This window comes from Oncorhynchus kisutch, linkage group LG14 (assembly GCF_002021735.2).
Source record: "Oncorhynchus kisutch isolate 150728-3 linkage group LG14, Okis_V2, whole genome shotgun sequence".
NCBI lineage: Eukaryota > Metazoa > Chordata > Actinopteri > Salmoniformes > Salmonidae > Oncorhynchus > Oncorhynchus kisutch.
In genome coordinates this window covers 25,842,091-25,857,053 of record NC_034187.2, presented here as the reverse complement: position 1 = coordinate 25,857,053, position 14,963 = coordinate 25,842,091, and the positions used below count along the sequence as shown (strand labels likewise).

General features: G+C 43.3%; 1 protein-coding gene across 1 annotated transcript in view; it reads left to right on the top strand.

Moving 5' to 3' along the window:
• The window catches only part of LOC109903198 (fibroblast growth factor receptor-like 1), a 67,181-nt gene that overhangs the window by 25,743 nt on the left and 26,475 nt on the right, over positions 1 to 14,963 (top strand). The window contains exon 3 of the mRNA XM_020499844.2: positions 12,550 to 12,822. Within this exon, the coding sequence (XP_020355433.1) occupies positions 12,550 to 12,822 (273 nt within the window). The remainder of the gene's footprint in view (positions 1 to 12,549; positions 12,823 to 14,963) is intronic.

The window sequence follows — 14,963 nt, the reverse complement described above, 5'->3', positions numbered from 1 at the left end:
TGTTTCCCCACCTGCATTTGTGGGATATTACTTTGTGTTTTGTACACCACGTAGTCACGCTTCATTGTGAGTTTATTTGTTTTATTGTTTTGTTTTGCTAAGTTTCACTTTATAATAAATATGTGGAACTCAACGTCCGCTACGCCTTGGTCTGTCTCTACACACGATCGTTGCAACAAGAGTGGTTTAATAATTTCAAATGGTTAAAGTTAGGATTGGTGAGAGTAAAGCTGATTTTGGATCAGTGTTTCTGTACAATGTCTTGCTAGAGTCAAAATATTGAATCTCATCAATGTTGAATCTCTGTCAGTGGCTCATGGTGTTTAAGAGAAAATTGTTTTGTTTATGCATAATCAAATAACATTCAGCTCAGACACCCATACATACCCCACACGACATGCCACCAGGGGTCTCTTCAGACACCCATACATACCCCACACGACATGCCACCAGGGGTCTCTTCAGACACCCATACATACCCCACACGACATGCCACCAGGGGTCTCTTCAGACACCCATACATACCCCACACGACATGCCATCTGGGATCTCTTCAGACACCCATACATACCCCACACGACATGCCATCTGGGATCTCTTCAAAGTTCCAACACACAGTATTACACAGAGCCGTGAGCACATGGAACTCCCTTCCAACTACTCAAGCAAACAGCAAAAGGACCTTTAAATAAACAGATTAAACAACATATCATGGAACGAGGGGACAAAAACACACACTCACATAATTGTTTTGTTGTATTGTTTGTATATTGTTATATTTGACATTTGTGTGACTCTCCTTGTCTCTCAGTGAATCAGTGTTTTGTTACTTGTGTTTTTGTGGACCCCAGGAAGAGTAGCTGCTGCTTCTGAAAAAGCTAATGGGGATCAAATAAACCGATAAATGGAGAGGAAATACATTTGAGTGGGTGAGTTAGTGTAGTACAAAGTAGAGATCGACCGATTATAATTTTTCAATTCTGATACCGATACCGATTATTGGAGGACCCAAAAAAGCCGGTACCGATTAATTAAGTATTTGTAATGACAATTACAACAATACTGAATTAACACTTATTTTAACTTAATATAATACATCAATAAAATCAATTTAGCCTCAAATAAAATTAAACATGTTCAATTTGGTTTAAATAATGCAAAAACAAAGTGTTGGAGAAGAAAGTAAAAGTGTAATATGTGCCATGTAAAAAAGCGTGCCATGTAAAAAAACGTCTAAGTTCCTTGCTCAGAACATGAGAACATATGAAAGCTGGGGGTTCAATATTCCCAGGTAAAAAGTTTTAGGTTGTAGATATTATACGAATTATAGGACAATTTCTCTTTATACGATTTGTATTTCATATACCTTTGACTATTGGATGTTCTTATAGGCACTTTAGTATTGCCAGTGTAACAGTATAGCTTCCGTCCCTCTCATCGCCCCTACCTCGGCTCAAACCAGGAATACATCGACAACAGCCACCCTCGAAGCAGCATTACCCATCGCTCCATAAAAGCCGCAGCCCTTGCAGAGCAAGGGGAACAACCACTCCAAGTCTCAGAGCGAGTGACGTTTGAAACGCGCACCCCGCTAACTAGCTAGCCATTTCACATCGGTTACACCAGCCTAATCTCGGGAGTTGATAGGCTTGAAGTCATAAACAGCTCAATGCTTGCAGCACAGTGATGAGCTGCTGGCAAAACGCACGAAAGTGCTGTTTGAATGAATCCCTAAGTCTAAATATTGCTGTTACATTGCACAACCTTCAATGTGATGTCATAATTACGTAAAATTCTGGCAAGTTGGGTGGCCCAAACTGTTGCATATACACTGACTCTGCGCGCAATGAACGCAAGAGAAGTGACACAATTTCACCTGGTTAATATTGCCTGCTAACCTGGATTTCTTTTCGCTAAATATGCAGGTTTAAAAATATATACTTCTGTGTATTGATTTTAAGAAAGGCATTGATGTTTATGGTTAGGTACACATTGGAGCAAGACAGTCCTTTTTCGCGAATATGCACCGCATCGATTACATGAAACAAAGGACACGCTAGATAAACTAGTAATATCATCAACCATGTGTAGTTAACTAGTGATTATGATTGATTGATTGTTTTTTACAAGATAAGTTTAATGCTAGCTTCTTCTTACAGCATTCGCATAACAGGCAGTCTCCTTGTGGAGTGCAATGTAATCAGATGGTTAGAGCGTTGGACTAGTTAACTGTAAGGTTGCAAGATTGAATCCCCGAGCTGACAAGGTAAAAATCTGTCATTCTGCCCCTGAACAAGGCAGTTAACCCACTGTTCTTAGGCCGTCATTGAAAATAAGAATGTGTTCTTAACTGACTTGCCTAGTTAAATAAAGGATAAATAAAGGTTTAAAAATAATACTAATTTAAAAAAACAATTATATCGGCCAAATCGGTGTCCAAAAATAACCATTTCCGATTGTTATGAAAACTTGAAATCGGCCCTAATTAATCGGCCATTCCGATTAATCGGTCGACCTCAAGTACAAAGACCTAAATCAGTTGGTTTACTGTATTGCATCACCCAGTATGTCTCACTGTGGTTTCATGAGACCCATCTGTTCTCTATTCTAATGTCTGTCAGCAGAACAGCCAATCCTTTATTGACCTGTTTGCGTTGACTAGAAAGACCAAAGCACTCTTATAGAAATCCACAGGTGTTTTGAAGAAAACAGAAAGGATGGAAGAGCTGCCAGCACATCTGAACATCACCTAAGACTGTCAGCCTAGCATAGTCTGCTTGTGTGTGTTCCTCTCTCTTTCTTTTTTATTTTCGTATTCCTTTTTCTCTCTCTAGATGTGTCCTCATGTTGAATCAACAGTTTCTTAACCCCTCAAAACAGTTCATGAAACCAGAGCTATATTTAGCCTGAATCACAAGAATGAATGCCTCCTGTTGAATGTACCCCTTTCTCTTAAAATAATCCATCACCAAATTGAGCAAAGAAAAACGGAGCTAATTCTATGTCGCCAGACCTCCTTCTCTTCCTGCGTTATGAAAGATTCCATTCACACACAGAGCTCTGCTAAAGCAAGGCCCTTCACCATTGCAGCAAAACTGGAAAGCCCATGCATGCGGTCATGTGTATCGCTTTCCGTTCACAGGGATGCTAATAAGGCAAACCATTTGTGTTAACACTGAAGTGCTGACCAGTTTGATGTAAATCATCCAGAGTTCCATTTGTCATCCCACTGTTTAGTAGCAGAGTTCCTCCACTGACATATAAGGACGTCCTCAGGGTAGATCCAAGTAAGTAAATGATGTGTCATAGAACATGTAAAAGAACAAACTGAATCTAAGTGTGTAAGAGAGTTACAAACTGATATCACTGCAATGGACCTTTTGAGTATTAACTTCATATTGAGGGCCTCTCTAAGCATGTTATCTGAGGCTTCATTTCAGTTACAAGGTTAAGAGAACCTCTCCTTGAGACGGAGGAGGAGTATTCCTGTTGAGGAGAGGATGTTGGTCAGGCATACAGCACAAATACTCATTATGTTATTCAGACGGTGGCCTTGACTTTCAGCACCTCTTCATGTTGTTTTTTTCAAAGCACATCAAAGGGCTTTTTAAGAGGAGAGACGGATGGAGGAAATAATTTGTTGCACATTCCACGCACTTGGCGTGGCGGCCAAGCCAAAAACTGAAGAGCTTGGTTTTTTGTTGCAAAGAAGTGTTCTGGAGTGCTCTCAAGTCTCTAACAACACTAAAGAAATACTTTGCTTTGTGCTTCCTCTTGCATACAATGCCCTTTTTGAAAATACAATTTCTCAAAAGATAATTTGTATTTTAACACATGATATAGAAGAAAGAGAATGTGGGGTGAGAAAAACTTGACCCTTAAGACTTTGTTCTGTTAATGTTGAAGTAGTGCATTTTGACAGTTTGATACAGACCTCAGAAATTAGTTGGTTGTTCTATTTAATCTGTGGTAGAATATAGCTTCTCTGTACTAATTGCACATTGAGAAGCAGTTGATTGCATTAGATTAACACCCATTAGCTCTATGAGTTAGTGAAGCTGTGGGACTCAGGCAGGGCAGTGGGTATTTCCACCATGTGTTGTGACCTCTATCTCTGTGGTTGTGAGTAGATAGTCTGCTGAGGAGGACTGAACACTGAGCCCCTCTGTTCTGCTCTTCTGTTAGCAGAGGAGTGAGATATGGGCCGGCTGACAAGTCCCCTCACGTCCTCCTTGCAGACCTAAACAGTGGCACTTACAATTTCCTGTGCATGCTTCAGAACAGGAAGATCAGAGAAGATGGCAGAGCCTGTGCACTCCTTGTGTGTGTATCTGGGAGAATGTCTGTGTGCTAGATATTGATTTTATTTCACCTTTATTTAACCAGGTAGGCCAGTTGAGAACAAGTTCTCATTTACCACTACGATCTGGCCAAGATAAAGCAAAGCAGTGCGACAAAAACAACAACACAGAGTTACACATGGGATAAATATAAATACAGTGTGTGCAACTGTAGTAAGATTAAGGAGGTAAGGCTATAAATAGGCCATAGTGGCGAAATAATTCCAATTTAGCATTAACACTGGAGTGATAGATGTGCAGATGATGATTTGCAAGTAGAGATACTGGGGTGCAAAAGAGCAACAAAACAAGAACAATATGGGGATGAGGTAGTTGGGTGGGCTATTTATAGATGGGCTGTGTACACGTGCAGTGATCGGTAAGCTGCTCTGACAGCTGATGCTTAAAGTTAGTGAGGTAGATTTAACACAGCATAGAGTTCACCTTCTCTCATGGAGCGGTCAGAGTGCAGTGGAAGGCTACAGTACACTCACCGTTTGTCTGTCCACTTTATGCACCGCCTAGCTAGTATCTAAGTCAAATCAAATGTATTTATATAGCCCTTCTTACATCAGCTGATATATCAAAGTGCTGTACAGAAACCCAGCCTAAAACCCCAAACAGCAAGCAATGCAGGTGTAGAAGCACGGTGGCTAGGAAAAACTCCCTAGAAAGGCCAATACCTAGGAAGAAACTTAGAGAGGAACCAGGCTATGTGGGGTGGCCAGTCCTCTTCTGGCTGTGCCGGGTGGAGATTATAACAGAACATGGCCAAGATGTTCAAATGTTCATAAATGACCAGCATGGTCGAATAATAATAAGGCAGAACAGTTGAAACTGGAGCAGCAGCACAGTCAGGTGGAAGTTGAAACTGGAGCAGCAGCATGGCCAGGTGGACTGGGGACAGCAAGGAGTCATCATGTCAGGTAGTCCTGGGGCATGGTCCTAGGGCTCAGGTCAGTTGAAACTGGAACAGCAGCATGGCCAGGTGGACTGGGGACAGCAAGGAGTCATCATGTCAGGTAGTCCTGGGGCATGGTCCTAGGGATCAGGTCCTCCGAGAGAGAGAAAGAAAGAGAGAAGGAGAGAATTAGAGAACGCACACTTAGATTCACACAGGACACCGAATAGGACAGGAGAAGTACTCCAGATATAACAAACTGACCCCAGCCCCCGGACACATAAACTACTGCAGCATAAATACTGGAGGCTGAGACAGGAGGGGTCAGGAGACACTGTGGCCCCATCCGAGGACACCCCCGGACAGGGCCAAACAGGAAGGATATAACCCCACCCACTTTGCCAAAGCACAGCCCCCACACCACTAGAGGGATATCTTCAACCACCAACTTACCATCCTGAGACAAGGCTGAGTATAGCCCACAAAGATCTCCGCCACGGCACAACCCAAGGGGGGGGCGCCAACCCAGACAGGATGACCACAACAGTGAATCAACCCACTCAGGTGACGCACCCCCTCCAGGGACGGCATGAGAGAGCCCCAGCAAGCCAGTGACTCAGCCCCTGTAATAGGGTTAGAGGCAGAGAATCCCAGTGGAAAGAGGGGAACCGGCCAGGCAGAGACAGCAAGGGCGGTTCGTTGCTCCAGAGCCTTTCCGTTCACCTTCCCACTCCTGGGCCAGACTACACTCAATCATATGACCCACTGAAGAGATGAGTCTTCAGTAAAGACTTAAAGGTTGAGACCGAGTTTGCGTCTCTGACATGGGTAGGCAGACCGTTCCATAAAAATGGAGCTCTATAGGAGAAAGCCCTGCCTCCAGCTGTTTGCTTAGAAATTCTAGGGACAATTAGGAGGCCTGCGTCTTGTGACCGTAGCGTACGTGTAGGTATGTACGGCAGGACCAAATCAGAGAGATAGGTAGGAGCAAGCCCATGTAATGCTTTGTAGGTTAGCAGTAAAACCTTGAAATCAGCCCTTGCTTTGACAGGAAGCCAGTGTAGAGAGGCTAGCACTGGAGTAATATGATCAAATTTTTTGGTTCTAGTCAGGATTCTAGCAGCCGTATTTAGCACTAACTGAAGTTTATTTAGTGCTTTATCCGGGTAGCCGGAAAATAGAGCATTGCAGTAGTCTAACCTAGAAGTGACAAAAGCATGGATTAATTTTTCTGCATCATTTTTGGACAGAAAGTTTATGATTTTTGCAATGTTACGTAGATGGAAAAAAGCTGTCCTCGAAATGGTCTTGATATGTTCTTCAAAAGAGAGATCAGGGTCCAGAGTAACGCCGAGGTCCTTCACAGTTTTAGTTGAGACGACTGTACAACCATTAAGATTAATTGTCAGATTCAACAGAAGATCTCTTTGTTTCTTGGGACCTAGAACAAGCATCTCTGTTTTGTCCGAGTTTAATAGTAGAAAGTTTGCAGCCATCCACTTCCTTATGTCTGAAACACATGCTTCTAGCGAGGGCAATTTTGGGGCTTCACCATGTTTAATTGAAATGTACAGCTGTGTGTCATCCGTATAGCAGTGAAAGTTTACATTATGTTTTCGAATAACATCCCCAAGAGGTAAAATATATAGTGAAAACAATAGTGGTCCTAAAACGGAACCTTGAGGAACACCGAAATTTACAGTTGATTTGTCAGAGGACAAACCATTCACAGAGACAAACTGATATCTTTCCGACAGATAAGATCTAAACCAGGCCAGAACATGTCCGTGTAGACCAATTTGGGTTTCCAATCTCTCCAAAAGAATGTGGTGATCGATGGTATCAAAAGCAGCACTAAGGTCTAGGAGCACGAGGACAGATGCAGAGCCTCGGTCCGATGCCATTAAAATGTAATTTACCACCTTCACAAGTGCCGTCTCAGTGCTATGATGGGGTCTAAAACCAGACTGAAGCATTTCGTATACATTGTTTGTCTTCAGGAAGGCAGTGAGTTGCTGCGCAACAGCCTTCTCTAAAATTTTTGAGAGGAATGGAAGATTCGATATAGGCCGATAGTTTTTTATATTTTCTGGGTCAAGGTTTGGCTTTTTCAAGAGAGGCTTTATTACTGCCACTTTTAGTGAGTTTGGTACACATCCAGTGGATAGAGAGCCGTTTATTATGTTCAACATAGGAGGGCCAAGCACAGAAAGCAGCTCTTTCAGTAGTTTAGTTGGAATAGGGTCCAGTATGCAGCTTGAAGGTTTAGAGGCCATGATTATTTTCATCATTGTGTCAAGAGATATAGTACTAAAACACTTGAGCGTCTCTCTTGATCCTAGGTCCTGGCAGAGTTGTGCAGACTCAGGAGAACTGAGGTTTGGAGGAATACGCAGGTTTAAAGAGGAGTCCGTAATTTGCTTTCTAATAATCATAATCTTTTCCTCAAAGAAGTTCATGAATTTATCACTGCTAAAGTGAAAGTCATCCTCTCTTGGGGAATGCTGCTTTTTAGTTAGATTTGCGACAGTATTAAAAAGGAATTTCGGATTGTTCTTATTTTCCTCAATTAAGTTAGAAAAATAGGATGATCGAGCAGCAGTAAGGGCTCTACGGTACTGCACGGTACCGTCCTTCCAAGCTAGTCGGAAGACTTCCAGTTTGGTGTGGCGCCATTTCCGTTCCAATTTTCTGGAAGCTTGCTTCAGAGCTCGGGTATTTTCTGTGTACCAGGGAGCTAGTTTCTTATGAGACATTTTTTTTGTTTTTAGGGGTGCAACTGCATCTAGGGTATTGCGCAAGGTTAAATTGAGATCCTCAGTTAGGTGGTTAACTGATTTTTGTCCTCTGGCGTCCTTGGGTAGGCAGAGGGAGTCTGGAAGGGCATCAAGGAATCTTTGTGTTGTCTGTGAATTTATAGCACGACTTTTGATGTTCCTTGGTTGGGGTCTAAGCAGATTATTTGTTGCAATTGCAAACGTAATAAAATGGTGGTCCGATAGTCCAGGATTATGAGGAAAAACATTAAGATCCACCACATTTATTCCATGGGACAAAACTAGGTACAGCGTATAACTGTGACAGTGAGTGGGTCCAGAGACATGTTGGACAAAACCCACTGAGTCGATGATGGCTCCGAAAGCCTTTTGGAGTGGGTCTGTGGACTTTTCCATGTGAATATTAAAGTCACCAAAGATTAGAATATTATCTGCTATGACTACAAGGTCCGATAGGAATTCAGGGAACTCAGTGAGAAACGCTGTATATGGCCCAGGAGGCCTGTAAACAGTAGCTATAAAAAGTGATTGAGTAGGCTGCATAGATTTCATGACTAGAAACTCAAAAGACGAAAATGTCATTTTTTTTTTGTAAATTGAAATTTGCTATCGTAAATGTTAGCAACACCTCCGCCTTTGCGGGATGCACGGGGGATATGGTCACTAGTGTAGCCAGGAGGTGAGGCCTCATTTAAAACAGTAAATTCATCAGGCTTAAGCCATGTTTCAGTCAGGCCAATCACATCAAGATTATGATCAGTGATTAGTTCATTGACTATAATTGCCTTTGAAGTAAGGGATCTAACATTAAGTAGCCCTATTTTGAGATGTGAGGTATCATGATCTCTTTCAGTAATGACAGGAATGGAGGTGGTCTTTATCCTAGTGAGATTGCTAAGGCGAACACCGCCATGTTTAGTTTTGCCCAACCTAGGTCGAGGCACAGACACGGTCTCAATGGTGATAGCTGAGCTGACTACACTGACTGTGCTAGTGGCAGACTCCACTATGCTGGCAGGCTGGCTAACAGCCTGCTGCCTGGCCTGCACCCTATTTCATTGTGGAGCTAGAGGAGTTAGAGCCCTGTCTATGTTGGTAGATAAGATGAGAGCACCCCTCCAGCTAGGATGGAGTCCGTCACTCCTCAGCAGGTCAGGCTTGGTCCTGTTTGTGGGTGAGTCCCAGAAAGAGGGCCAATTATCTACAAATACTAACTTTTGGGAGGGGCAGAAAACAGTTTTCAACCAGCGATTGAGTTGTGAGACTCTGCTGTAGAGCTCATCACTCCCCCTAACTGGGAGGGGGCCAGAGACAATTACTCGATGCCGACACATCTTTCTAGCTGATATACAAGCAGAAGCTATGTTGCGCTTGGTGATTTCTGACTGTTTCATCCTAACATCGTTGGTGCCGACGTGGATAACAATATCTCTATACTCTCTACACTCGCCAGTTTTAGCTTTAGCCAGCACCATCTTCAGATTAGCCTTAACGTCGGTAGCCCTGCCCCTGGGTAAACAGTGTATGATCGCTGGATGATTCGCTTTAAGTCTAATACTGCGGGTAATGGAGTCGCCAATGACTAGAGTTTTCAATTTGTCAGAGCTAATGGTGGGAAGCTTCGGCGTCTCAGACCCCGTAACGGGAGGAGTAGAGACCAGAGAAGAATCGTCCTCTGACTCCGACCCGCTGCTTAATGGGGAAAACCGGTTGAAAGTTTCTGTCAGCTGAATGAGCGACACCGGTTGAGCGTTCCTACAGCATTTCCTTCCAGAAACCGTGAGAAAGTTGTCCGGCTGCGGGGACTGTGCCAGGGGATTTACAATACTATCTGTACTTACTGGTGCCACAGACGCTGTTTCATCCTTTCCTACACTGAAATTACCCTTGCCTAACGATTGCGTCTGAAGCTGGGCTTGCAGCACAGCTATCCTCGCCGTAAGGCGAGTACAGCGGCTGCAATTAGAAGGCATCATGTTAATGTTACTACTTAGCTTCGGCTGTTGGAGGTCCTGACGAATCGTGTCCAGATAAAGCGTCCGGAGTGAAAAAGTTGAGGAAAAAATAAATAAATATATGAACGGTAATTAAAAAGTGAAAACCGTAAAGTTGTCAGGTAGCAAAACAGGTTGGCAACAAAACGCACAGCAACTCGAAAACAAGCCTGCAAGTTGTGACCGGAAATGACGTCAGGATTCCCTGCATTCAACAACAAGCAATGCAGGTGTAGAAGCATGGTGGCTAGGAAAAAAAACCCTAGAAAGGCCAAAACCTAGGAAGAAACCTAGAGAGGAACCAGGCTATGAGGGGTGGCCAGTCCTCTTCTGGCTGTGCCGGGTGGAGATTATAACAGAACATGGCCAAGATGTTCAAATGTTCATAAATGATCAGCATGGTCAAATAATAATAATCACAGTAGTTGTCGAGGGTGCAACAGGTCAGCACCTCAGGAGTAAATGTCAGTTGGCTTTTCATAGCCGATCATTGAGAGTATCTCTACCGCTCCTGCCGTCTCTAGAGAGTTGAAAACAGCAGGTCTGGGACAGGTAGCACATCCGGTGAACAGGTCAGTGTTCCATAGCCGCAGGCAGAACAGTTGAAACTGGAGCAGCAGCACGGCCAGGTGGACTGGGGACAGCAAGGAGACATCATGCCGGGTCGTCCTGAGGCATGGTCCTAGGGCTCAGGTCCTCCGGGAGAGAGAAAGAAAGAAAGAATTAGAGAGAGTATACTTAAATTCACACAGGACATCGGATAAGACAGGAGAAATACTCCAGATATAACAGACTGACCCTAGCCCCCCGACACATAAACTACTGCAGCATAAATACTGGAGGCTGAGACAAGAGGGGTCAGGAGACACTGTGGCCCCCATCCAATAATACCTCCGGACAGGGCCAAACAGGCAGGATATAACCCCGCCAACTTTGCCAAAGCACTGCTTTAAGCGCTGTCTCAGTGAGTTGTGCAGGCCTCCTAAGTAACATTACTATCACAGAGCATCTGAACCCGCTCCACTTCACCAGATCTGAGGAGGCCAACCTGAGCCAATTAGGAGCAGGACGAGGGGCTACTGTCCTCACTACAGTGGCCCTGCCCTCTCCACTGCGCTTTGATCTCCCACATGCTACACACAGGCAGAGCCTTCAACTCTCTCTGTCTATAATGGATGACAAGGCTAGTCCAATTATTACAATCTGGTTTCATCTCAGGGTAAACAGATGAAGGAAGGAGGTCATGAATGAGCCCCCACATCTTCCCTAAAAGCATCCAAGAGATGTTGCTTCATTCAATTCAGCCCAATTCAGATATAAATTGTTTTCAATTCATTTCAAATGAAATATGAGTGAGTGTAATATGTCGTTTATGGATGTACAGTACCAGTCAAAAGTTTGGACGCACCTACTCGTTCAAGGGTTTTTCTTTTTTTAATAGAATCATGGAGTAACCAAAAAAGTGTTAAACAAATCAAAATACATTTTACTTTTTAGATTCTTCAAAGTAGCCACCCTTTGCCTTGATGACAGCTTGGCACACACTTGTCATTCTCTCAACCAGCCTGGAATGCTTTTCCAACAGTTTTGAAGGAGTTCCCACATATGCTGAGCACTTGTTGGCTGCTTTTCTTTCACTCTTCAGTCCAACTCATCCCAAACCATCTCAATTGGGTTGAAGTCGAGTGATTGTGGAGGCCAGGTCATTTGATGCAGCACTCCATCAGTCTCCTTGGTCAAATAGCCCTTACACAGCCAGGAGGTGTGTTTTGTGTCATTGTCCTGTTGAAAAACAAATGATAGTCCCACTAAGTGCAAACCAGATGGGATGGCGTATCGCTGCAGAATGCTGTGGTAGCTGGTTAAATGTGCCTTGAATTCTAAATAAATTACTGACTGTGTCACCAGCAAAGCACGCCTACACCATCACACCTCCTCCTCCATGTTTCACTGGGGGAACCACACATGCGTAGATCATCCGTTCACCTACTCTGCCTCTCACAAAGGTATGGCAGTTGGAACCAAAAATCACAAATTTGGGCTCATCAGTCCAAGAGACAGATTTCCACCAGTCTAATGTCCATTGCTTGTGTTTCATGAACCAAGCAAGTCTCTTCTTCGTATTGGTGTCCTCCAGTAGTGGTTTCTTGGCAGCAATTTGACCATGAAGGTCTGATTCACGCAGTCTCCTCTGAACAGTTGATGTTGAGATGTGTCTGTTTCTTGAACTCTGTTAAGCATTTATTTTGGCTGCAATCTGTGGTGCAATTAACTCTAATGAACTTGCCCTCTACAGCAGAGGTAACTCTGGGTCTTCCTTTCCTGTGGCGGTCCTCATGAGAGCCAGTTTCATCATAGCGCTTGATGGTTTTTCTGACTGCACTTGAGAAACTTTGAAAGTTCTTGAAATTTTCCATATTGACTGACCTTCATGTCTTAAAGTAAAGTACTCTATATCAATCTAGTCTTTGTATTAAATGTTTAAATAAAATGTAGGCAAAAAGTTAAACTCATCGATTGTTTGTGTGTTGCTCCAGGACCTCCGCTGGTGGCTGAGAGGGTGGCCCATAGACAGTCAGTGCACCTGGGGAGTTCCATCAAGCTGCCATGCCCTGTTGAAGGAGACCCGCCACCCCTCATCATGTGGACCAAAGACGGCCACAACATCCACAGCGGCTGGACCCGCTTCCGCATCCTCCACCTGGGCCTGAAGATCAAGGAAGTGGAGGTTGAGGATGCTGGAACATACATCTGCAAAGCCACCAACGGCTTTGGCAGTGTCAGCATCAACTATACCCTCATTGTCATTGGTAAGTAGAAAGTTGTCTTGCGGTTAGGGCTGTTGCGGTGACCGCCACACCGGCAGTCATGAGTCATGAAGGCAGTCAAATTCCACGTGGCCGTTTAGTCATGGTAATTAGGCTTCTCCAAGCTCTAATGCTGCTGCTGGTCATTAGTAGCCTACCAAACTTGCTAACTGCCTGGTACTCAGCACTCTATTGTCCCTCTAATTTAAAAAATATATATATATATATTTCACCTTTATTTAACCAGGTAGGCTAGTTGAGAACAAGTTCTCATTTGCAACTGCGACCTGGCCAAGATAAAGCATAGCAGTGTGAACAGACAACAGAGAGTTACACATGGAGTAAACAATTAACAAGTCAATAACACAGTAGAAAAAAAGAGAGTCTATATACATTGTGTGCAAAAGGCATGAGGAGGTAGGCGAATAATTACAATTTTGCAGATTAACACTGGAGTGATAAATGATCAGATGGTCATGTACAGGTAGAGATATTGGTGTGCAAAAGAGCAGAAAAGTAAATAAATAAAAACAGTATGGGGATGAGGTAGGTAAAAACGGGTGGGCTATTTACCGATAGACTATGTACAGCTGCAGCGATCGGTTAGCCGCTCAGATAGCAGATGTTTGAAGTTGGTGAGGGAGATAAAAGTCTCCAACTTCAGCGATTTTTGCAATTCGTTCCAGTCACAGGCAGCAGAGAACTGGAACGAAAGGCGGCCAAATGAGGTGTTGGCTTTAGGAATGGTCAGTGAGATACACCTGCTGGAGCGCGTGCTACGGGTGGGTGTGGCCATCGTGACCAGTGAACTGAGATAAGGCGGAGCTTTACCTAGCATGGACTTGTAGATGACCTGGAGCCAGTGGGTCTGGCGACGAATATGTAGCGAGGGCCAGCCGACTAGAGCATACAGGTCGCAGTAGTGGGTGGTATAAGGTGCTTTAGTGACAAAACGGATGGCACTGTGATAAACTGCATCCAGTTTGCTGAGTAGAGTGTTGGAAGCTATTTTGTAGATGACATCGCTGAAGTCGAGGATCGGTAGGATAGTCAGTTTTACTAGGGTAAGTTTGGCGGCGTGAGTGAAGGAATCTTTATTGCGGAATAGAAAGCCGACTCTAGATTTGATTTTCAATTGGAGATGTTTGATATGAGTCTGGAAGGAGAGTTTACAGTCTAGCCAGACACCTAGGTACTTATAGATGTCCACATATTCAAGGTCGGAACCATCCAGGGTGGTGATGCTAATCACTCTTACGTTAATGCAAATGTGTTGGAATGTGTTGGAAAATCTAATCAAACACTTAATGAGAGCCGATGAGCTCATGTTGCAGAACATTTCAATAGGCTATGGAATTGTGTGAGACAACAGAGTGATGGTCTCTACTAAAAAGAGGAGGATCAGCTTTCTATAGGCTAGGTCTACTATATTTATTTCTCAACTTTCCCAATATTAAGCACATTGCTTATATTTATAACGGGAGTAGAGCCTGCCTGGCTGGCATAATTAACCCGTGGGTAAAAGCATTCTCCATTCGCTATTTAAGTGCATAGATGACATGCACCTGTTTCGATACAGGTGCATGATAATGGTTAATTCTAAATCAAAACAAATTCCACACATATATTATTTAGTATATGTAAAGATCAGATTAAATCAAGAATATTCTGATTGGTGACAATATTATTTTATCACTTGTGAATTATATATTGTCCCTTGTGAATGATGAAACAATGCCTTTTTTTGCGACTTTTTCGAATCATAGTAGCACACCTGATGTAGCCTAGCCCACAGGCCTATATGTTTTATTTATATCACAACTAAAGTGGCCAAATAACTTTTTTAAATTCAGCACATTAATCCACTTTACAAGGTGTGTAGAGCCTAACTGGTATACATAAGCAGCACGTGAGTTTCAAGTTTGAGGAAGATCATTTTCACCTAAAAATGCACTTTTATAATAAAAGCATTTATTATAAAAGTGCATTTTTAGGTGAAAATGATCTTCCTCAAACTTGAAACTCAGGTGCTGCTTATGTATACCAGTTAGGCTCTACACACATAGTTGCGTTTTCAGTCACTTTTGATAATGGTGTTTTCCGCTAATGGAACATTCATGCTTATAGCCTACTATCATGTGCGC